The 23,511-nt window shown below is 40.2% G+C and overlaps 1 protein-coding gene and 1 long non-coding RNA gene across 2 annotated transcripts; both read left to right on the top strand.

The window, feature by feature from the left end:
* The first annotated feature begins 1,365 nt into the window (after window positions 1–1,365).
* On the top strand, window positions 1,366–7,641 carry Tdrd15 (tudor domain containing 15). Its single transcript, XM_059248448.1, is given in 5 exon segments — window positions 1,366–2,798; window positions 2,988–5,277; window positions 5,279–6,019; window positions 6,022–6,245; window positions 6,247–7,641. Coding segments are annotated over 5 exon segments (5,952 nt in total). The 5' UTR covers window positions 1,366–1,368; the 3' UTR covers window positions 7,514–7,641.
* A 9-nt stretch (window positions 7,642–7,650) lies between these two features.
* LOC131897522 (uncharacterized) lies at window positions 7,651–23,064 on the top strand. The gene is made up of 4 exons (XR_009375715.1): window positions 7,651–7,750; window positions 13,992–14,069; window positions 14,720–14,831; window positions 22,006–23,064. It is a non-coding gene; the product is annotated as an uncharacterized LOC131897522 (long non-coding RNA).
* Window positions 23,065–23,511: the final 447 nt, after the last annotated feature.

The following is a 23,511-nucleotide window of genomic DNA, read 5'->3' as shown; positions in this document are numbered from 1 at the left end:
GGGACCCTCCTTACTGGGTTGGAGTATAATTCCTCAGCAATCTATTTTGGGGTGTTACTGGCTTTAGGTGAAAGCCACGGGTAAACCAGGCTTAGATTTCTTTTTCTTCACTGGTGTGAAGCAAGTTTGTAAGGGCACTTGGATTATGAAGGAACAATGGTGTGGAGGGATAGGCCTCTGGTGTTTTAAGAACCTGTTCATAAACTTCCTTGTGTCTTTGGGCTTGGATTGGCCAATACTAGTCACAAGATACTTACATTTGACAAAGGAGTTCTGATGGGTCCCCTTTTGAATACTAAGTAAAGGTGATGTGCTATTGAAAGGAGGGACTATCCATCGACTGGACGCACCAGTTGAGAACCAAGCCATGATAATAATAGTATAATACTGTTCAGCACATGTACCACTTTGGGGGTACACTTCAAATTCAAACTATAGCACTGAGAGTATTTTAAACTTTCTGCATATTTACTTTATCAATTTTATCTCTCATGGCTCAAGATTTTTCTTTCTTTTTGTGGCTGGTCTTGAGAGGGTTAGGTATGGCCAGGCTTCACTGTCTTTCCAGGGTTATCCTACCTTAGTGGGATTCAGACTTCAGCATATTCCCCCCTCCCCCAATCCATGAATCACCTTGGGACTGTGTAATGATATTAATAGGGTCTAAGTATCACAAGTTAACACAAGAGACAGAGTGCAAACCTTGTCTCCTCATTGACTTCCATCTACCTTTGTTTTCATCTTCTGTCCTTTCAAATTGTTGGTTATTAGAAGCCCCATAGGAAGGTTGTTTTCTCCCGGCAGGAAAATGAGATCACTGGTGAATCTGATTTACCTTTTCCGTTATACCACATGTACTATCTAGTAGAAGTTTGCTAAGTTTTCTGGGAAGTAAGGATTATCTCTGTATATTCCAGTAATTATCTACACTATTCTGTGTTGTTATTTCAGAGAAACTTTCTGATGTGTAAAGGACAGTGTTTATCTCAGCAACATCTTGTTTATGTCAACAACATTTTGCCTCGTGTATACAGTTTTTGCCAACATGTTTGATACGATTTAAAAAATGAGGGTTGGTGAGATGGCTCAGTGAATAAGGGCACATGCCACCAAGCCTGATGATCTGAGTTTGATGTCCAGAGCCTACGAGGTAGAAGGAGAGACCAACTCCCACAGGATGTCCTCTGAGCTCCATTCACATACTGTGTCATGTATGTTTCACCTCCTCCCCCAATAAATGTAAAAACAGATATAGAATTATCTTGATGCTTTATATTTGCTTACCAAATTTGTGTAAGACTAATTTTATATACTATTGATAGCCATCTATCAGAAGCTAATTTATACTTTTTTTTTTTTTTTTAGAAAATGGATTCTACATCTTTATTCCCAACATTTCTAGATGTGGATCTGACAGTTTTACATATTGAGTGTCTTCCCAAGGATATTCTTGTGAAATTTCAAGGCAAAAATAAGAGCGAGTGTCAGTTTGACTATCACATTTTGCAGAGGGAGATACAGTACGTCCCCAAAGTGAAGACTAATGTGGGTGTCGATGAGTTTTGTCTGGTGGAGGAGAAAGCGAGTGGAGAATGGCAGAGAGGAAGAGTGGTAGGAAAGAAGAACGGAGTGTACACAGTGCTGCTCATTGACCGGGGAGAAGAGCTGAAGGTGGATGGCACTCGGGTAGCTTCAGCTTGTGAAAAGTTATTTGAGCTCCCTCCCAGAGTCGTATTCGGCATTTTTGCCAACATCCTCCCAGTTGGAGAGAAACGGTCTCCCAAGGCTTTGAATTATTTCAAGTCACTAGTAGGAATACAGCTGAGAGGCAGTATGCAGACTATTTTGCCCCTACAAATGATTCTTCTCGAGGCGCCCAAAGTTATATCTGAGGTTCTTGAATTACAATTGGGAAGATTTGTTGATTGGGATACGTTTCGCCTTATTGCAGAAATATTAAAGGAACTCCCCCAGCCAATGCCAGACTTACTACAACATAGAAGACCTGAGTCATCGGTAAGTAGTAACAGTACTTTACTTGATGTTCAATATATCCTAGATAATTTCCAGCCATCTTTATCAGTGGGAAGTTTGGACAGCATCAAAGTGTCATCTGCACTGAGCCCTGGTAAATTTTATTGTCAATTACTTAGGCGAATTCCAGAGCTAGAAGACTTGACGGAGTGTATGAATTTGCATTACAACACAGTAGGTCAAGAATCCAGCACCACTTACGACAATTTTGGACTCCTGTGTGTTGCTAAAGGAACAAATGGACAGTGGCAAAGAGGAATTCTCCAGCAGCTCTTGCCCGATAATCAAGTGAAAATTTGGTTCATGGATTATGGCAGCAGTGAGTCTATACCCTCAATTCACATGAAGAAATTGAAACAAGATTTTATTTTTGCACCATTATTTTCCTTTGCATGTTCTCTGACATATTTGCATTGTCTAGACCCAGAAGTAAGAGAACGACAACTGACCTTGTTTAAGCAAGCCCTGTTAGGACACGTAGTGTATGCCCACATTGACTGGTTCAGTGAGGATGAACATTTATATTATGTGACTTTACAGTCTCAAGAATCTGCAATTAATTCTAAGTGTCTGCTGAGGACTCTGGGCACATGAACACTTTGTCCTGCGTCTGAGTGTAACATTCCCAGTGCCTTGAGTGAGGCAGCCACTCCTGATCCAGGCAGCTTTGCAGCTGATGGTTTTCCTGGAAATGTTCAGCAGTCAGTGGGTAGACTAAGTGAAAAAGATGACTTAAAAGCAGGTTTTCCTATTGAAACTGTAACATTGGAGATGGGCCGGGCGGTGGTGGCGCACGCCTTTAATCCCAGCACTCGGGAGGCAGAGCCAGGCGGATCTCTGTGAGTTCGAGGCCAGCCTGGGCTACCAAGTGAGTTCCAGGAAAAGGCGCAAAGCTGCACAGAGAAACCCTGTCTCGAAAAACCAAAAAAACAAAACAAAACAAAACAAAAAACAGTGGAGACGGACTCTACCCACATAGCGTTTGTAGTGAATGTATTGAACCCATCAAATTTCTGGGTACGCCTTAGTAAGTATCAGAACAAATTCCAAGACATAATGGAAACTATAAATGAGTTTTATAATGCATCTGAAAATGATGAACTGACTCTGAGAAACCCTGAGCCTGGACTACTCTGTTGTGCCAGATACAGCAAGGACAGATGTTTCTACCGAGCCGTCATCACTGAAAGGAATGATTATTGGATTAATGTTTACCTCCTGGATTATGGAAGTACTGACTCCATATCATTTTTTGATGCCAAAATTTTGCTTCCAGAATTTCGGGATTTGCCTTCCTTAGCCATACATTGTTCACTTGCACATATATCTCCTGCCACAGATTTATGGATACAGGCAGCAACAGATTATTTTAAAACAATCGTTCTGAACAAAGCAATTTTGCTTCAGGTTAGAGCAAAGAAAGGTGACAAGTACATGGTGAATATTCAGGATATTGAAGCTGCTGAAAATATGGATGTTGTCTCTCTGATGCTACAAGCTGGATATGCAGAATCTGCAGGGGTAGCATTAGAAGATCTCCCCAGATCTGTACGAGACTGTTCAATGTTAAAATATAAAGATACACTTCATGATAAAAATGTGGCCTCTGCCCCAGTCAAAAGACCCAAGCCTGAAAAGTCGCATTCTGAGAAGCTGAAAGAAAATCTCTTATCTTCACACAGGTTCCTCGATGTAAAAATTTCTTTCAACTTGTGGTTTGAATCGAGCTCATCACAGCCTTATAAGGAATATGTGTTCAAGCCAGGAAAACTTCTTGAAGTCAACTGTTCTTATTGCCACGGCCCAGGTGACTTTTCATGCCAGCTTCTGTGTAGGTTAAGAGATTTGAAGTTACTGATGGAACAAATTCAAGATTATTATAGCATCCACCCAGAGCCATATCAGATTGGGAAGGTAGCTTGTGTGGCTAAGCATTCCAGAGATGGGAAGTGGTACAGGGCTGCCATCTTGACTCAAGCATCAGACCAAGAAGTTGAACTGATATTTGTTGACTATGGCAACCAAGAGTGAGTTTTCGTTAAAGATCTTTGTGCCATCAACCCACATTTTCTTGCTTTAGAAGCCCAAGCTTTCAGATGCTGTCTCAACTATTTAGTGGAGCCCATTTCCTGTAAACTATTAGCCTGGACAGCAGAAGCATCCAGAGACTTTGGAAATTTCCTTTCTTCGTGTGGAGAGCTACTCACTTGTATTGTGTATGCCTTAGTTCTTATACACCCTAGATGCTTGTGTAATTTAGTGGATTTACAGTCATCACTTACCAGTGCAAATGAATTTCTCCTTTGCCGTGGCTCCTCCCACTACAGTGTATCAAGGCCACTACCATTTTCCGTTAGTCTCTACAGTTACTATTACTCTTCCTTTGATGTAAAGATTGGAAGTGAAGAAGACGTGTATATATCACACGTGTATAGTCCCCAAAAGTTCTATTGCCAGCTTTGTAGAAACAGGAAAGATTTAGAGATGTTGGAGACAAGAATCACAGAGATGATTAGCCTCAAAATATGCTCAAAGTATGACTGGTACAGAATGAGACTGTGCATCTCTAAATACATAGAGGATGGGCTCTCATACAGAGCCTTGGTGAAGCCAACAGCGTCGTCATCTGGCCCTTGTGTTTATTTTGTGGACTATGGGAATGAGCAATTTGTAGAAGAAAACATGCTATGGGCCATTTCCGACCAGTTTCCAGAACTCCTGTTTACACCTATGCAAGCAATTCAGTGTTTTCTGTCAGATCTTCGAGATACAGATATTCCAAGAGAAATCAATAGATGGTTTGAAAACAGTTTTTTAGGGAAGCCCTTAAAAGCAGTAATACTGTCTAGGGAGTCAGATGGGCAGCTTGGTATAGACTTATATGATGGGTATCAACATATAAATCAGACAATAAAATTGCTACTTAATGTTTATGGAGAAAAACACTCTGAGCAAGCGTGGTGTGTGGAAAAGAATCAGAGGTTAAGTCAGGCATTCGCTGCTCCTGTGAAAGAAAACACAGAAAGCATTCGTTGCCACAATGCAATAAATAAAACTAGCCTTGCAACACATTCTGCAAACAAAACAGATCAATTGATACATCCCCAAAGCATATATGCCAGGCATTTAAAACCATCAATTTGTTATGAAGTTGAACCCATGCCAAAAAGCACAGCGGAAAAATCCTCTAGTTATGGACTTCAAAGTAAAGAGGTAAGATTCACTCCCAGGTCTGCACACGTTCCTGAAAAAAATTGACATTGGCTTCAAATCACGGGAGACAGTATCAAAGGTATTCACCAAAGATGTCAATCAAGCAGCGTCCCCAAGACCGTGCATCCTTCGTAGACCTCCAATCACAAAGATCCCTCAGCCTCACATAGACTTGAGTACCCAGGTTAAAGGGTCTGTACCCACTAGCCACCATCCAGCCAATTTTCACATTCCACTTGCTGGGAATGGAAATGAAACCATAGGACTCACCAAGGTTCTAAATGAAAGAACAGACGGCCAGAAAAAGCAGAACTCCCTGAGCCCTCTGGTGAGAGATCATGTAGAATACTCTAGTGACCATGCCGTGTCCAGAGACATTACTAAGGAAGTATTGTCTGAAGGGTCCTTTGAAGTGAAAGTTTTTGATCATGGTAATACTGCCATAGTAAATGGATCTAAAGTTTATTCAATTAACAGGGAACTCTTAACTACGCCCTGGCTGGGAATTTATTCTTTCCTTCATAGAATAAGATGGGATGGGCCCATTGAAATGTGTCAAAGCCAAACTGCAGATTATTTTTCCTCGGGATTAATTAACAGAATAGTTTCCTGTGAATTTTTGAAGACACATGATGAGAAGTGGGAAGTAAATATAACTTGTGGTGGTAAATGTGTCATCAAGAAATTGCTGAGGTGGTCTCCATGTCCTAAACTACAGGAGACAGCATTGCAAATGCCTCAGGTCATGTCTCACAAAGTTAGTGCCGGTGAAAAAAACACTTGAAAACAGGAAGAGAAAATCAGGATGAAGATTCCGTGATCTTCAAACCACTCTCCCAACAGCTGCTTGAAATTCCTTTTGAACTGGTAAGACACGGACAGCTTGAAAAAGCCAAACTGACTTACATTTCAGAGACTGGGGGATTTCATGTGAAGTTACCAAAAAATCAGAAAACATCAGATTTAGCATGATTAATTCCTAAAGAAGATATTTCCTCTTTTTTAATCAATGGATATTATTGAAAGAGGGTTAGAATTCTTGTCAATATTTAAAAGAAATTTAAAATGGTACCAATCCAGAGCAGAAGAGCAGTGGGTGAATGAGAAAGTACTTGTTGTTTTAGTAAATCATGGACAGCATGAAGTAATGCCTGTAAATAATACCAAGGTACTTAGCAGAGAGATCAGAAATATTCCAAGACAAGGTATGCCTCGTAAATGGATTTGGTTTACACATTCTGAGAAAACAACTCTCGAGTTCCTTGTGTGTTTATTTGCTCATCTGGAAATGAGCATCATTTCTCTGAAATATTTAAACTATGCCTGGGAAGCAGAAATCTTGGTAGATGGCATGTTGCTTTGTGGATCTATAAATGTGACTTCGTCTCTGGTGGAAGAAAACGAACTGCAGTCTTTAGGCACTCTTTGCAGTCTGGAGCCCCAGACTCTTCTGTCACTGTGTATAATCAGGCCATTTGTTTGGGCACCTCTTCAAAGTGGTGGGCAGTATTGTGGTATTGCCACTGCTGTCAGTGACCCCTCAGACTTCTGTGTGCAGTTAGAGGATTTCTTTGGTACAATGAAGTACCTTTTTACCTTGCTTTCCGACATACCAGAGCCCTTGCAAGCCTTGCCCCCAGAGCACGTGATTCCTGGTTCCAGCTGCCTGTTCAAACGTGAGTTGGAGGGTCAGTGGAGCAGAGCAGAAATTTCTGAAGTTTCAAATCAATCTTTACATCTCATTTTGATTGACTATGGACTTTCTGTTCATATACCTTACTCAGAAGCAATCAATCTTAAATCTGTTCCTGAGAAAATTATGAGTGTGCCAAGGCTGAGCTATCCATGTAGCCTGTATGGCATCTTACCTGCTACAGAGAAGTTGTGGAACAATGAAGCTAGGCTGTTTTTTCGAGATTTTCTATGCAAATCAGGCTTAGTGTTTTGGTTTAGGGTGTATGGTCCTGCAGCAGTATCGGAAGTAAATGTCATTCACAAGAACAAGAGTGTGGTAGATGTGTTAGTGGCATCTGGTCTTGCCATGCATCCTAAGGCTTCAGCTCGTCCCAACAGAACGACTGCTGCTGGATCTAAACTACAGAGCCATCCCATCTGCCCACTGTTGGACAAACACTGCTACAAAACAGAAAATATTAATTATAGCACCATAAAACAAAAGCTACAGAAGAAGAAACCTTCGAAGAGAAGACACGTTTCTAGGCGCCTCTTAAAAAAAGCCGCGTCAGTGAAAAATTACATTCTGTAAATTTAAAAGTGAGAAGAAACGTCATTGTTGGGAAACTTAACTTCCCAGGTACTACTCTGCTGGAGATATGCATAGCAGCATCGTCTGGGGGACCACCTATTCATTCGGAGAACGACTCAGGCTGCCTTGAAAACATTTTTGGAAACCTATCGCCTGCTGGAGTCCAGGAGAAGAGTTACACAATGGACTCAAATGCAGTCCTTGTCAATGAAAGCACAACAGCAGAACACTTGAAAAGTAAGTCACTGTTTTCAAAGGACTTTCTAGTTTTGATTCTTGGTTTTTAATGGACTATTTGTCCAGAATGCAGATACCAAATTACAGGGGGCGGAGGGGGGGGGGGGCGGGGGGGGCGGGGGCGGGGGGGGCGGGAATATCTTACTAAAGAATCTGGATAGAGCTAGTCATGGTGTGTTGTGGATACAGTCTCAGAACTTAACAGGCAGAGGTAAGAGGGTCACTTAGGGCTAGCCTCAGGTGCATGGTAAGTTCCAGGCCAGCCAGAGATGCATAGAAAAACCCTGTCCAAACAAACAAACAAACAAACAAAGACGATAATTTGGGCTATAAAATGTTGTTTTGCCATGTTTACCATTTCTCAATGGTTAATTTATTAGCTTTTCATAAAAAGTAGCTATTTCCACCATCAGGGGCATGTAAACATGCATGACATTTAAAAAATGCTATCAAGAGTTTCATAAAACTCCTGAGGTTGTTGGAGTTCAGAGTGAACTTTTTTTTTTTTTTTTTTTTTTTCCGAGACAGTGTTTCTTGACATAACAGTCCTGGCCATCCTGGAACTTGCTTTGTAGACCAGGCTGGCCTCGAACTCACAGAGATCTGCCTGCCTCTGCCTCCCGAGTGCTGGGATTAAAGGCATGTGCCACCACTGCCTGGAGAAGAATCTATTTTCTAACAGGCACATTATTTTGTAACAGATAAATTATATATCTAGGTACTTTTGAGTATGTTTCTACCATATTACTAAGACAGTTAAAATTTATTGAACAAATGTACTGAAGTGTATTTTCTCCTAAGCCTTTTAGACATAAAACATACTCTAAAGTATTATTAAGATTTCACTATTTTATGTGCTATTGTCTGATTTTTCTTATTCACATTATATTAATTTTTCTCTATGGATTATTTACTGTGGATTTTATAGGCGATGATGTCTCTTCTTGATGAATGCTTGTTCAGACTTCAAAATAATTCTTATCCCATATACCAAATTATAACTCACATCACCACAGATTACACTCTTGCAGTGAGTGGGAATGTCTTGTTTTTACTGATGCACTGTTGTAACATGTTTTATTTGAATTCACATTTAGAATCTTCACAGTTGCTGAGTGCAGTAAAACTGGCTTCTTTTTCCTTTAACTTTGCAGTCTTGCGTTATTGTAGCAGGTGCACGCAGTTGTGGGGGCAGCAGGTGGTTTGCTACGTTCCAGGCACTGTGTTAAGGGTTGTATGCATTCTCTCATTGAAAACTTCTGGCGACACTGTGGTAGAGGCTGGTATTACAATACAAGTGGCTACCTGAACTGTACCCGTTTGTCTGCATCGCAAGTCACTTTATTCATTTTTGTGGTTGTTTTGAAGCAAGGCTGGGGTCTATTAGAAAGGATTTGAAAATAGATTTAAGCATGGATGTTAAGAGAAGGATAGAGTATTGGGATGGGGGTGCTTAAAGCATAGTTGTAGCAGCGTGTGGTGGCACATGCCTGCAGTCTCAGCACTAAGAAGGCTGAGGCAAGGAGAGAGCTGCAAGTTTAAGGCCATCTTGGTCTGCATGGTGAGTTCCTGGCCAGTCAAGGATGTATAATAGAACATAACTCAGAAACCAAGCAAACAGAACACAACAAAACCTATCAGGGGCTGCTCAAGACATGATAGCATTTAACTATCATGCATATGATTCTGGTAGCTGCTGAAGACACATGGCTGTGCTGGCTAGTTTTCTGCCAACTTGACATGAGCTAAAGTCATAAGGGAAGAGGCAATCTCAATTGAAAAAAAAAATGACTTCCTAAGCTCGGGCTGTAGGCAAGGCAGGCCTGTAGGGCATTCTCTTAATTGGTGAATTGGGAGGGCCCAGCCCATGTGCGTGGTGCCACCCTTGGGATGGTGGTCCTGAGTTCTATAAGAAAGCAGGTTGAGCAAGCCATGATGAGCAAGCCAGTAAGCAGCATCCCTCCATGGCCTCTGCATCAGCTTCTGCCTCCAGGTTCCTGCCCTGTTTGAATTCGTGTCCTGACTTTTTGCTGTGATGAACAGTGATGCAGAAGTGTAAGCCAAATAAACCCTTTCCACCCCAAGTTGCTTTGGTCATGGTGTTTCACTGCAGCAATAGTGACCTTGACTAGGACAGAAACTGGTACCAGGACAGTGGGGATATTACTGCGACAGATCTGACTATGCATGTTGTTTTGGGGAGGATTGTGGAGAGATTTTGGAACTTTGGGCAAGAAAAGTCATCCAGCATTCAAAGCTTGCAGAGCTGTGGGAACTTGGAAGAAAAGAGTGTGGAGAGAAATGTAGGCGATGGCTTCTGAAGTTCCAGCAGGAATTTTAAAGACTCTATTGGGGCCATTTGCTAGTGTGGATTAAGAGTCCGTGGTTCTTATTAGTGGAGGCTGAAGAATCAGCTGTGATCAGCAAGCTACCAGAACCACCATAGTCAAACCTGTTCTTTGCTGAGAGACTCAGTGCTAGTCAGCAGGAGCTAGGAAATTCGTGGTGATGAAAAAGAGACTAGAATCATTGAGATAAAGTCTGGGAAGTGCTTTCTCAGGGTCAGAACACAGGAGCTGTGCTCCAGAGGTGACAAAGGGTGCACATTGCGCTGGCAGCTGAACTTGGTCATGGGTAAATTCCCTGAGATGGTGTTCGTGTGTGTTAGAGGTATGAGGGATTATAAAGAACAGCTGAGGCTTGGCACTGTGAGAGGTCAGCAGAGGACGCTGGTTGAAGGTGCAGCTGGAGTAGCAGTGGAGGGCCCAGGACTGAAGGGGTCATGCAGCAAAGTTGAGGATAAACACCATGAAGAGAGCTCAGGAGAGGCTACTGGTGAAAGTGCAGCCCAGTTACAGCAAGAGGTCCCAGTACTATGGGATGACCACCGAGAATGGCAGCAGCTGTGGAGTGAAGATGGCCTGAGTTTAGGAGACAGGCTGTGTGTGCTGCAGAGGCAGATCTGGAGAAGCAACCTAAGCCCCTTGGAGAAGCCCAGAAGATTGTGAGTGAATTGCAGATAATCAGACATGGAGTTATTTACACTGTTGGAGTTTGATTTTGCTTGGTTCAGGTTTTAAGGTTTTTTTTTCCAGTACAGAAGTTATGTAGGTGTATTATACAGGTTAATGGAATGACACAGGTTAATGGAATGAGAAGCTGTAAACTTTGGTTGAAAAGATCAGTGGAATCCTTACTGCACACAAGTCACAAGGAGGCCCAGGTACAGGTTTTAGCTTTCATAATATTGAGATTTTGTTTTTATGCTTCTTTTCCCATTAAATGTTTGCTTTATACTTACTACTCTTTGAGAATTTTATATATCTATACAATGTACTGTGATCATTCTTGGCTAACAGGGATGGAGGGTTCCTTTACCTCTAAATCATGAGAGAGAGAGAGAGAGAGAGAGAGAGAGAGAGAGAGAGAGAGAGAGATATTGAGATATATTGAGTGAGTGAGTGAGAGAGAGAGAGAGAGAGAGAGAGAGAGAGAGAGAGAGAGAGAGAATAAAACTGAATCTCTTTACACAGGCTTAGGATCTTGGCTACTTGGGAAGGTGAGGCATGCTGTGGGATGTCTTTCTGTATGCTGTGAATATGTGTTATGATTTGTTAATAAAGAAGCTGCTCTGGCCTATGGTGCACCAGGTTATAGCCAGGCAGGAAATCCAGCAGATAGACAGGAAGAGAAAGGAGAGATGCCATCCCACTGTCCCGGGGCAGCATGTAATGGCACACAGGTAAGGCCACAGAACATGTGGCAACATATAGATTAATAGAAATGGCCTGAATTTAGATATAAGAGCTAGCTAGCAAGAGGCCTGCCATGGACTATACAGTTTGTAAATAATATAAGCCTCTGTGTGTTTACTTGGGTCTGAGTGGCTGAGGGACTGGGCAGGACACAGGAAAAAACTTCTGACTACAGAGGTAGGCAGATCAAAAGCTCATGGCTTGCCTTAGCTACAGAGTAAGTTCAGGGTTAACCTAGGCAACTTAATGAGACTCTGTCTCAAAATAAAAAGTGAGATAAAGAGATAGAGATGTAGCTCATTATTAGAGTGTATCAGGCCCTAGCTTCATATCCCTGTACCGCCCAAACAAGCAAAAACCCCAAACCAAACCAAAACAGTAACATTAAAAAATTAAACACACAAAACCCCACAATTATTGGTCAGCAAAGTGCCATACATCTAAAGGTTCAGTATTGAAAGTCAGATGTGACTCATCAATATTGAAGGAAGAGTTACTATTATTTGGATTTTCTCACATAGACACTACACAGGAGTGTCATCATGTGGGGGCCTACTCATTTAAATGTACAGTCTGATTAAGTTCTTTCATAAAGAAAGGAAGAGGAGTCAGGGAGATGGCTTAATGTACAGTCTGATTAAGTTATTTCATAGAGAAAGGAAGAGGAGTCAGGGAGATGGCTCCTCAGTAAAGTGTTTGCCTAGGAAATATGAGGACCAGAGTTCAGATTCCTAATAGCTCCATGAAAACAGAACACGGTGGTTCATATCTGCTATACTGGTTTGGGGGTTGGGTGAGAGATGGGATGGAGTGTGGCACATCCTTGACCTCCCTGGTCAGACAGCCTAGCTAAAATGACAAGATCCAGTCTCAAATCAGATGGAGAGTCATAGAGGAGGACACCTGACATTCTGACTTCCATGTGTTCATCTGAGTGAGATCCTGTATGCACACACTCAGTTGTGCACACCCACACCACACCCCCAACACATAAGGAGGAAGAGGATTTAACATACACCTTTCTCCTAAGTATTCCTGGGTTGCCTTTATTTATGGCGGCTTGAGTAAGTGAGCAAACAGAACAGGACTCTCATGGTAAGAGAAGGGCTTTTCCTCCCATAAACATTTCTGTTTCTGCATAAAGAGAAGCACTTGGGATGGGACAGAAGGACTCTGTGTGTGTGTGTGTGTGTATACATTAACTACACACACACACACACACACACACACACACACACACACACACATATACACTAACTACAAGGTGAGAATGATATCCCTCATGTTAAGTCAAGATCAGGAGGTTACTCAGATGTTTCTGACTGCTTTTTGTTCATCATTTAAGTGCTTAGATATGGCACCAAGTGGCACAGGCCTGTAATCTCAGCTATATGGGAAACTGAGGCAGGAGAACAGGTTCAATGTGAGCCTGGCAACTTACTGAGACCTTGTCTCAAGTGAAAAGAGACCAAATTAGTCCAATGTGATGGTGTACAAGCGTGGTCCCAACATTTAGGAGATGGAGGCAGGAGGATCAGGAGTTCAAGGTCATTCTTAGCTGTATTGTGATTTTGACATGAGTCTGAAGTACATGAGATCCTGTCTCAAAATAAAAAAATGTATTAATTAATAAAAAAGTGGCACGAAGAGAAGCAGTGGGCACATGAGGCAGAACACACATGAGGTCCAGCACACAGGGTCCCAGGTTCAGTTCTCAGTGCTGCAAAGGAAAAGAAATGCAGTTAAACTTCAGGAAGACTTAAGTTTGTTCTCTGATGATTCCATACCTGTATCTCCCTGCCAGCCCTGTCTGATCCCCTCCCCCAATTCCTTTGCCACATTCATGAATTGTCTTGTTGTGACCCACTTAGTTTAATCAGGGCCATCTATTTGCTACTGCGAGATTCAGGGAGATGTTTTTAAAAAATACACTCTTGGTTGCAAAACCACACGTGTTGGATTACAGATGACATTTTCCACTGACCTTTCAGCTGCACGTATTTTTAACCTTCTTTGTTTTTCCCTCATAAAAGTTTTTCAAAGAACTGGCTTTTCTGCTCCCTCCTTGTCTCCTAGTGCTCTTAGCACACAGATCGAGTCACTAGATGAACCAAACATTAAATAAAACTCTCCTGAATTAAACCGAAGGATTGAAGGCCATTCAAGGAGAAATTATGCTGTCGAAACAAATATAAGAAACATAATTTTGTGCACTACAAATAAATTTATCCACTTGCTGTGGTCATAGTTTTCAAAAAAGCAAAAAACGAAGAGTGGTAAAGCACAGGTGTGATTTTACTACTGAACTCCTGCAGGAAGAGGTTACTGCTAGTGTACCGCTACCACCTGCCTTGGTCTAGGACAGAATTACTTTTTTCAGTTATCTTCTTTGATCGAAAGTCTCAATATTCCCATCTTTTGTGTAATAAATAATTCAGGGACCAGAGAGATAGCTCAACCATTAAGAGCACCTGCTTCTCTTCTAGACGACCAGAGTTTGGATCCCAGCTTACACCTACCTGTAACTCCAGCTCCAGGGGATCTGGCACCCTCTTCTGGTCTCTGTGAGTAACTGCATATACATGTACACACACACATACACAGGTCCATTAAAATAAATCTTTTAAACAATGTACATAGTTTTAGCGTAGTAATTCCTATCATGGATACCTTCACGATAAAGCTTCTGTTTGAAGATGGAATTGTGATAATGAGCCATTTTTAGTTCTAACTGTGTAGAATATAGTCAAAAGAGCAGGGTGTATACATTTTCCCAATGTGGAAATGTATTGATTAGTGTAAGATGTTTCTAGTTGATGTATATAATGTAACTTGTCTATTTTTCTTTTCTTTTTTTTTCGTTTTGTGACTTTTAATCATACATTTTTTTTTTTCACTACGGGAGATTGATCCTGGGACTTTGCTTATGCAGGCAAGCAATTCTGCCACGGAGGTACATGCCTCTTTTTGCTGTTTTGTTTGTTTTGAGACATCATCTCATTAAGGGGACCGTGCTAGGCTCAAGCTCATCTTGCAATCTAAGCAGTCCCTGAACTTGACATTTTCCTCTCTCAGCTCCTTGTTGCCGGCCCCTTTAGGGGTTTTTTAAGTAAAGAAATCTTGTTTGCAGTAGCACACTGAATTCATGAGTAATTCTCAGTAAGGTCATCAATATTTTAAAGATTATAACACACGTTCCTGTTTTGTTTTTCAGTTGAGGGAGATGGAGCCTCAGATCACTTATGCATCAGTTTGGCAACAAATGGTACGTAGGACAGTGTGGAACTGCCATCTTGCTTTAGCTGTTCCAGAGCCGAACAAAAGAGGTAAGCACAGGGAACCTGCTCACACTAATGCATGTTAAGGGGTGCATGTCAGTGCATGTTAAAGGATGACCTTGCCATGTTATTTCTCCTGGAGACCATACTAAAGTACCACGGACAATTTTTTGTGGCCGAGAATGGGTACCGTTTAGGAAGTGTGGCTTATCATCCTACAGTATCTTAAAATACTTCAGGAATAGTTCTTAAGTTTGTTCTCTGATGATTTCATACACGTATCTCCCTGCCATCCCTGTCAAATCACCTCGCCCAGTCCCTTTGCCACTTTTGTGAAATGACTTGTTTTGTGACCACTTGTTTTGATAAATCTTCCTTTGTGTGCAGTTGAAAGCCAGTGGGCATCTTACATCGTTCCCTTTTCTAGGTGTCTTTGTTTCACTTGTTATTTTTGTAGAATCATGGTTATAATATATTTAGTTAATACTCCATGGGCATTTCCCCTAGAAAATATGGGTGCTCATGTTTACTGAAAGAATATAGGAGAGAGGTCAGATTTAATCCCATTCTTTCTAATTGAATCTAAGTGAATCTAATTTCCTCATACCATATATTTATGTGTATAGTTTTATTTTTCTTTTAAATAAAGCCTAATGTAGCATAGGCTGCCCTCAAATTCACTGCAAAGTCTCAGCTGGCCTTGATCTCCTGCTCAGCCTTATAAGTAGTGCTGGGATTGAAGGCATGAACCATCACACCTGGCTTCTTATCTCTACTTTAATTTGATTTCATATTTCTAGTTACTTGCTCTTTTAACTCTTTTCATTTATAATGTTATGTTGTATATTTCCCACGCATTCTGTGTGTTACATACACATGCATGTAGATGAATTGATCAAATCCACCCTGTTGCCTCTCAAACCTGTACAAAGCAATATACTACATCAGTTTGACTTTCTTTGGCCTGAAGATGAGGATATGCATGCCATTAATGGCCACTGTTATGTACATGGAGGGGAAAACCATAGCTTGCCATTGCATTTACCTATGAGTTGGAATGCATTTTGGAAGTGAACATTCATTAATTGAGCAATTTTGAGAACATTGTTTCAATTCCAAAGTAGAACTATCAAGTTATACAAGTATACTTGAGAGTCAACATAATGGAGGTAGTTTTGAAAAATTAAACATTTGCTAATTTAAAGAATATTTGAAAAAAACTGAGAACGAAGCAATAGGGAATATCTTTGTTTGTGCATTCATATTAAATAGATTGGTGTAGTTGCATTGAAGTTAGGAGATAATTTTAGACATAATATTTTTGAAGCCAGTGTGATTTTGTATGGCATCTTGAGTTTCAAAGATTATTGGGGAATGCGAATCTATCTACCTATAACCTTTCTGCTTTTTGTCCAATATGTTTTGCAGTCATTTTTGATCAGATACTTTAGTATTTACACTTTGTACTCAAAACTCCTTGAATATTTTTGGATTACCCTCCCCATAAGCCCTGAAAAAAAATGTGCAGATTATTTTCTGCAATCTTGCAGTGTTTCTGGTGGAGAAATAATTTGTTTTGTGGATTTGTGTGGTGGATGTATCAGTGAAATGTAGCTAGAGTTTTCCTGCCTGGCCCACAGTCAGGACAAATCTCTATCACCTGCCAGTCCCACAGCCTCAGACCCGACCAAGTAAACACAGAGACTTATATTGGTTACAAACTGTATGGCCATGGCAGGCTTCTTGCTAAGTGTTCTTACTGCTTAAATTAATCCATTTCTATAAATCTATACCTTGCCATGTGGCTCGTGGCTTACCGGCATCTTCACATGCTGTTTCTTTTCGTGGCGGCTGGCAGTGTCTCTCTGACTCAGCCTTCCACTTCCCAGCTTTATTCTCCTCCTTGTCCCGCCTACACTTCCTGCCTAGCCAATGGCCAATCAGTGTTTTATTTATTGACTAATTAGCAACACATTTGCCATACAGAACATCCCACAGCAGTGAAATGTTTGTTTTGTTCTGCTATGGGAGAGTATGGAAACATGAATGATTAGGGTTAGAGGAGATGAATTTCAATACAAACTAGGCTTAGACAATAGGTTAATAATAAAGGTCCTCTTGGGCTTTCAGTTGTACATAGTTCTTTTCAACTTTATGGATCTTGATATTTTATGTCTTTTATGTTTGGAAATAGCATAGCAGATAAACTAGAACATTTATTTGTTGCAGTCAGGTTTTCAATACTATAGGAAATGACATTTTAACAAGTTTACATTTCAGTGAATTTATACTTGATATAATTGTTTGGACAGAAATCCACTTAAGAAATTGGGTCGACTCCTGTTAAGATAGTTTCTAACTTAAAGCCAGCCTTTTGTCACTAGTACGTTGGAGGTGTTAGGCGAGATGATTTTTGTGAGTTCAAAGTCAGACTCAGCTTCACAGCCAGCCGCAGGCTCCTCAGCACTGCATAGCCACCCCTTATCTCCAGCCAAACAACCAACAAACCTAGATTTTCCTTTGTGCTTCATATCATAGGAATACTACTTAATTTATTATACTATAAAATTAATAAATGACAGTTGTGTGTAGTAAGGGCTACATTTCATTCATAGTACTTACAAATAAGACAAAGTATTTTGTTAAAACTATATTTTGTTAAAATACAAATATTAGAATAATATCCTTTTCCCAACCTACAACACTTATGTTAATTCACTTAATGTGAGGTCTTTTACTCTCTAAATGCTGGCAATAGACTTTCATTTAAAAATTTGGGAAGCAGAACATTTAAAATATTAGGTAAAATGTTTCAAAATTTAGGATTATTAAGTTGAAGCCTTGGAATTTCCATTCGCCTCCAGCATTGTTCTGTATAAGCACATATATTTAAACTTATTTAAACTTGTTAATCTGGAAAATGTTATTAGAATATTAGCAAAATGATTAAGATTATTGATTGTTTTGAGGAAGGAGCATGACACACTATTCATGTTTCAAAGCTCTATCATGATGTGAAATAAAACAATCAATGCTGAAACTGCTAAATGCAAATTATATAACTTTGTTTTCTACCAATAATCACTTTTACCCTAAATTTTTCAGAAGGAGATGTTGAGTAAAATTTTGGTGTCTTACTTTGCTCATTAAAAAATTACCTATTTATCTTGCCTTTATATCAGTGCAACTTCCTCCCTAATTTTTTAGTAGTATTGAACTCCAATTTTAGTAGTGTTTAAAAAGTTTTTTTTGAGATATTACTGCTTTTTATTTTTATTTTTGATATAGGGTTTCTCTGTGTAGCCCTGGCTGTCCCAGAACTCACTATGTAGACCAGGGTGGCCTGGAACTCACAGATCTGCCTGCCTTTGCCTCCCAAGTGCTGGGATTAAAGGCACATACTACCATCTCTGGTTCTAAGGGAGTATTTTTCATGTGTTGACTATTTTTGAGATAAAGTATTTTCACAATAAAGTATTTTAAGTATGGTTCCGTAAAGTCTGAAATCTGGGGTGAGTTTTAAATGCATTTCAATACAGCATCGAATGACTGGTGGGGGAATCACTAGAGAGAGCCAAAGGTCTGGTAGTCATTCCACTTTGCAGTGTTCTCTCCTAGCACACACAAAGCTGGAGTTTGATCCTCAGTACTACATAAACTGTGCGTATTGTTACATGCCCATAATCCCAGGAGTTGCAGGAGTTCAAGGTCTTTTTGAGCTACATGGTGATTTTTGTGGCAGGTGGGATATAAGAGACACTGTCTAAAAAAAAAAAAAGACAGACAAGCAAAGAGAGAGAGAGAGAGGAGAGAGAGAGAGACAGAGACAGAGACAGAGACAGAGAGAGGCAGAGAGAGACAGAGAGAGACAGAGAGAGACAGAGAGAGACAGAGAGGAGAGAGAGAGACAGAGAGAGACAGAGAGAGAGAGAGGAGAGAGAGAGAGGAGAGAGAGAGAGAGAGGAGAGAGAGAAACTTAAACTATATTTCTGGCTTGGCATCATGATTTTGAGGTAGAGCCCTATGTTAAAAGTAAACTTAGAAGTTAGACATTGTGGTGCATGCCTTCAACCCCAGCACTCACTTGTGATACAGAGGCTGGCAGATCTCTGAGTTCCAGGTCAATCTGGTCTACAGAGGAAGTTCCAGGACAGCTATGGCTACAGAGAAACCCTAGCTTGAAAAACAAAACACAACAAATTATATATATATAACATAGTATGTATGGACATATATATATATATATATATATATATATATATGCACGTGTGTGTATATATTCACACACATATTTATTTACACAAACACACACACACACACACACACACATACACACACACACACTGGACTTAGAATGAGTTTTGTGAACCCAGTGAGTTCCAGATTAGGAGTTGTGATTCCACAACTGAATTAGGAAGTGGACTGAAATTCATTATTCCAAGCACAGAATTTCAATTTCCTTTTAGTGTTGCATACCACACTGTTCCTGCCACACTACAGTCTCAAGTTCCCTCTAGAGTCTTAAATATTAGTGGGGACCAAAAGAAGCTTTTATTTATGTGTGTTGTATCCATGTTTACTATAATAGAGAATAAAATCCAACACTTAAAATATTTGTGAACTTGCATATTAAAAGATATAAATAATCTAATTATAACAGGATTAACATTAATGTATAAAAATGTAAAAACAGGGGCTGGAGAGATGGCTCAATGGTGAAGAGCATGTTTTGCTCTTCCAGAGGACTTGAGTTTGCTTCCTAACACCCACATCAGCTAGCTCATAACCACCTATAACTCTAGCTCCATGGCCTCTGTAGACAAAATATGCTTAATGCATATATTTGTACCCACACTGCCTACATATACATAACTAAAAATAATAAAAATAAACTGAAATACATAAAAATAGTGATAAACTGGCATTGTAAAATTGTGAAAGTCTTCTTCAGGTCTGGATGTAGATTATAGCTTGATTCCCACACCTCCTTATGTGGGTCAATCTGTTTCTATATCACACACCACATGCTCCCAAAAATGTCAGAATGCCTAAGAAAATAAGAATGAAAGATACAGGTGGCATCTTACTATTATTATGAAAGTAGTTTTGTCTCGCAGACATCCCAGATGGAATTCAGAGACTCAGTGACTCTTGCCGAACCACTACTCTGCAGAATACATCTATCTTCTACTGGGGCGGGGGTGTAATTACTTGAGCATTTATGGCTGGACTGGAACCATTGTTCTAATGTATTTCCATATAGAATATTGATTAAGCCTGTTTTTAATTCCATTAACTCATTTTTATTAGTGAAAATAAAATCTCTCTATATGAATCACCCTTGGAAGTACTATTTCAGAGTTAAGATGGTTGCTTCTTACCCTCCCTGAAGTTATGTATTCTGAGCAGTTGGGATAATACACTTATTTCCCAAGAAGAAGAGAGAAAACAGAGGAAGAAAAGTTGGGTTCAGTGGAGGAAGCTTTTATGTTGAAAAGCAGAGAGAATGTTTCCACCTCCAAGTCATCTCCCGGCGTCTCCTTATCAAGCCACATTGAGTGACATCTGTGAATTCATGTCATTTCCATCGTTGTTCAGTATTCTCCCTTTGGATTTTTTTAATTCATCTTTGATTTTGTTGGGTATTTTGATGTGGATTTGAAAGGCAGCAAAAATGGGTCTAAATGCTGCCAGCTGTCTGTTTCTTCTCCTCTTTATCACTGCCCCTTGACAGTAGCATGTCTGTCTCCTTGGCCATTTTAGGATTTTATTTTTCAAAAGCAATTACAGCACTATGTCCTGTCCCCACCTTGCCTGTAGTGATGGTATAAAAGAGCTGGTTCACACAAGGCTTGTGAGCCAGTTCACACAAGAGGCTGGTTCACACCTCTTTCTTGTTTACCAGGGAACTTGATTAATATTGAGTCTTCTAAGTCTAGTGTTGAGCACTCCAAGTCTTAGCATCTCTGAGGTTGCCATCCTGTGGGTAACACATTCCACATGGAGAGGGCAGGTGTAAGACACTGCTATATATCTAGCTTGTGACTATTTTGGTCTCCCTAGATGAGGCTCAGACATTGTGGAGCTAAGAAAAGCCCACACTGCTGTGTCCTGTCTGAATGTCTGCTTTACAGAAGGAATGAGCACAATCTTGCTGTTATTTTTACCCATTATGTTTTGGAAGAAGATCCCAGGTGGAAATGATAACTGGTTTGGGTACCAGGAATGGGACGTTGCCCTGAATTTTCCCTGAACAGTGGGCAGAAACATGAAAGGCCTTCGACAGAAGAGATTTGACAAGTGTCAAGAAAGCTGTCAGAGAAGACTCTAAGGGAGTTGAGAGTGGGGGAGGGTATCTTCATCAAACGCTGTAAAAGACATTTATCAAAAGTTGCTGCCATCCCAAAATGGAAAATTGAAAATGCACAAATGAATCGAGCAGGAAGATTAAAGAGACTTATGAGTGGTGAATTTAAGTATTTTCTTATGATAAAAAACAGAATGAGAAAATGAAGCCAAGTATTTATTTATTTACAAAGCCTTAGATAAGTATGTGAGATTCATATTTCAAGTTGACAAAAATGTTCTGTTCTAAAAATTTACCCTAAGGCCAAAGACCATCAGTTCCATGTTGCTGATAGAAAAGTAACTTTAAGTAAAGATGGGATTTGGGTGTGTTTATAAAACTCTTTCTTAAGACCTTAGAAACCTCTTAGGTGGCTTTTCACAGTTCTTTTATTATTGATACTTGTTTGTTTGTGACAAACTCTCTCAGTCTCTGTGTAACCCTGCCCGGCAGAAGGGCACGGGCTGGCTCTTCAGAGTGAGCCTGTGGCAAATGAGGAGTTGAGAGCTTTACCTGTATGAACTTTGAGTGGACTGATTGATACTCGATCCACAGGAAACTCACAAAGCTTTGAAATAAGATTGTGACAAGTTTTACAAACTTGATTTAGAAATCAAAGCCTCTGATGATGAAACAGGTGGAGAACACCACTCTGTCGGCAAGGAGACAGGAAGGATGCATGAGGGATGGAGGCAAGAGCCCTGGGGAACAGTTCCCAGGGAGTACATTAAGGTTTAATCCAGGAATGGCCATGCGTGTCTGTGTGCATTCTCAGTGTCTATTTTTATAATGTGAACGTCTGCAAGAGTCACTTTGTGATTGTTCCAGAATGTGTGTTGAATGATTGTGGGGCTAACCTGCTACTTTGTTTTGTAGGTCCGCAGAAGAAATGTACTTGAACACCCGGAAGCCCAATCTGCACCTGGATCTAACTTATTTTTTATTCTTAGTTATGGTAATTAACTAATGTATTTATTTAATTAGTTTTGAGCCAGGATCTTATCTATATAGCTCATGCTGGCCTCGAACCTCTATGTGGGATAGGATGGTCACAAAATTTTGATTCTCAATTTCCGTCCTCCTTTCCTCTCCCTCCTGAATGCTAGGATTACAAATACATACCACCACGCTGTGATAGAATTGAGTTAAGTGATGAAAACCAAGACTTTATTCTAATGTCAGACCAAAATGAGACCTCAGTCACCCTTGGGACAGAGTGCAATATGGCCTGTCTATAAAAGATATGGATTTTTGCTCAGCAGGCATACTGTGTTAGATTGTATCTTCCAAGAATTTCCAGTCTTCCCTATTTTATTTTTATTCAACGTGACCTGTCTACTGCCTATCAAAAGGTAGAATGTTGTTTCCGATCCCTTGGGTCTGGGGAGGTTTATGACTGCTTTGAATAGTGGTATAGTGTAATGTTATGTGACCTGGCAAGCTTGGGTTGTAAGCGATGCAGCTTTTGCCTTATTTCCTAGAGAAACCCAGCTACCTGACACAGCCTAACTCTGGGAAGCCCAAGTTACATGGGTACAAGGGTTTTGGTCAACAGTACCAGTACCATGTATCCATGAACTTCCAGATACAGCATCCATGGATTTCCAGAGATGAATCTTTGAGGTCGTAACTGACCGAGTGTGTGACTTATAAACCTCTAAAAATTCATTAGCTCTGTTCTCTTGGTAATATGAAGAGACCTGGTAATGAGGAAAATATGAGTTTCAGGAAGAAAGCATGGGGCATCAGTTTTAGCTGCCTGGTGGTTGTCTTGCTCCACTGTTTAATTTTGAGGTAGTAAGTCTGGTGTCTAAGCTCCAGATAGCTGGTTTACCACTGTGTACTAGTTTACACTGGCTTATTTGTAGTGTTTCATTTGGTTGGCATTATGTTCTTTTATCAGTTAAAAAGACTCAATAAATGTGATTGTTTCAATTTGCCTCCATATTTTATGCACAGTGTATGGGATAAATGCATTTTGATCTATTGAAGCATTGTTAACTTTTAAAAGACTGTTTCATGAGCTAAATAATGTGAAAAGAACGACAGGTATCTCAGTAAATAGAGAATTATTACAGCTGTGTTGATGCCTTGCCTATTAATAAAACCTACAGTATGTCTTTAAGGAAGTTAATCTGTCTTCTAAGAATCCATACATATACTTTGAATATCATATGAGCTACATATGCTCTAAGGTAGAGCTTGTGGCTAAAAGTGCAAACTTCCACATAGTTAAGAAGATTGAGTGTAATTCTGGGGGGATTCTGCTGACATCTAGTGGTATTTGGATCGATATGTCAAAAATTTCATTTAGCTCTCCCTATTTGTAAAACTATTTTGTATTATGTGTATTTATGTGGTCCCCCATGGAGGCCAGAAGAG

The sequence above is a fragment of the Peromyscus eremicus genome, chromosome 22, assembly GCF_949786415.1.
Source record: "Peromyscus eremicus chromosome 22, PerEre_H2_v1, whole genome shotgun sequence".
NCBI classification, from domain to species: domain Eukaryota; kingdom Metazoa; phylum Chordata; class Mammalia; order Rodentia; family Cricetidae; genus Peromyscus; species Peromyscus eremicus.
Note: the sequence above shows the minus strand (reverse complement) of the source record. Positions and strands in the feature narration are given on the sequence as shown.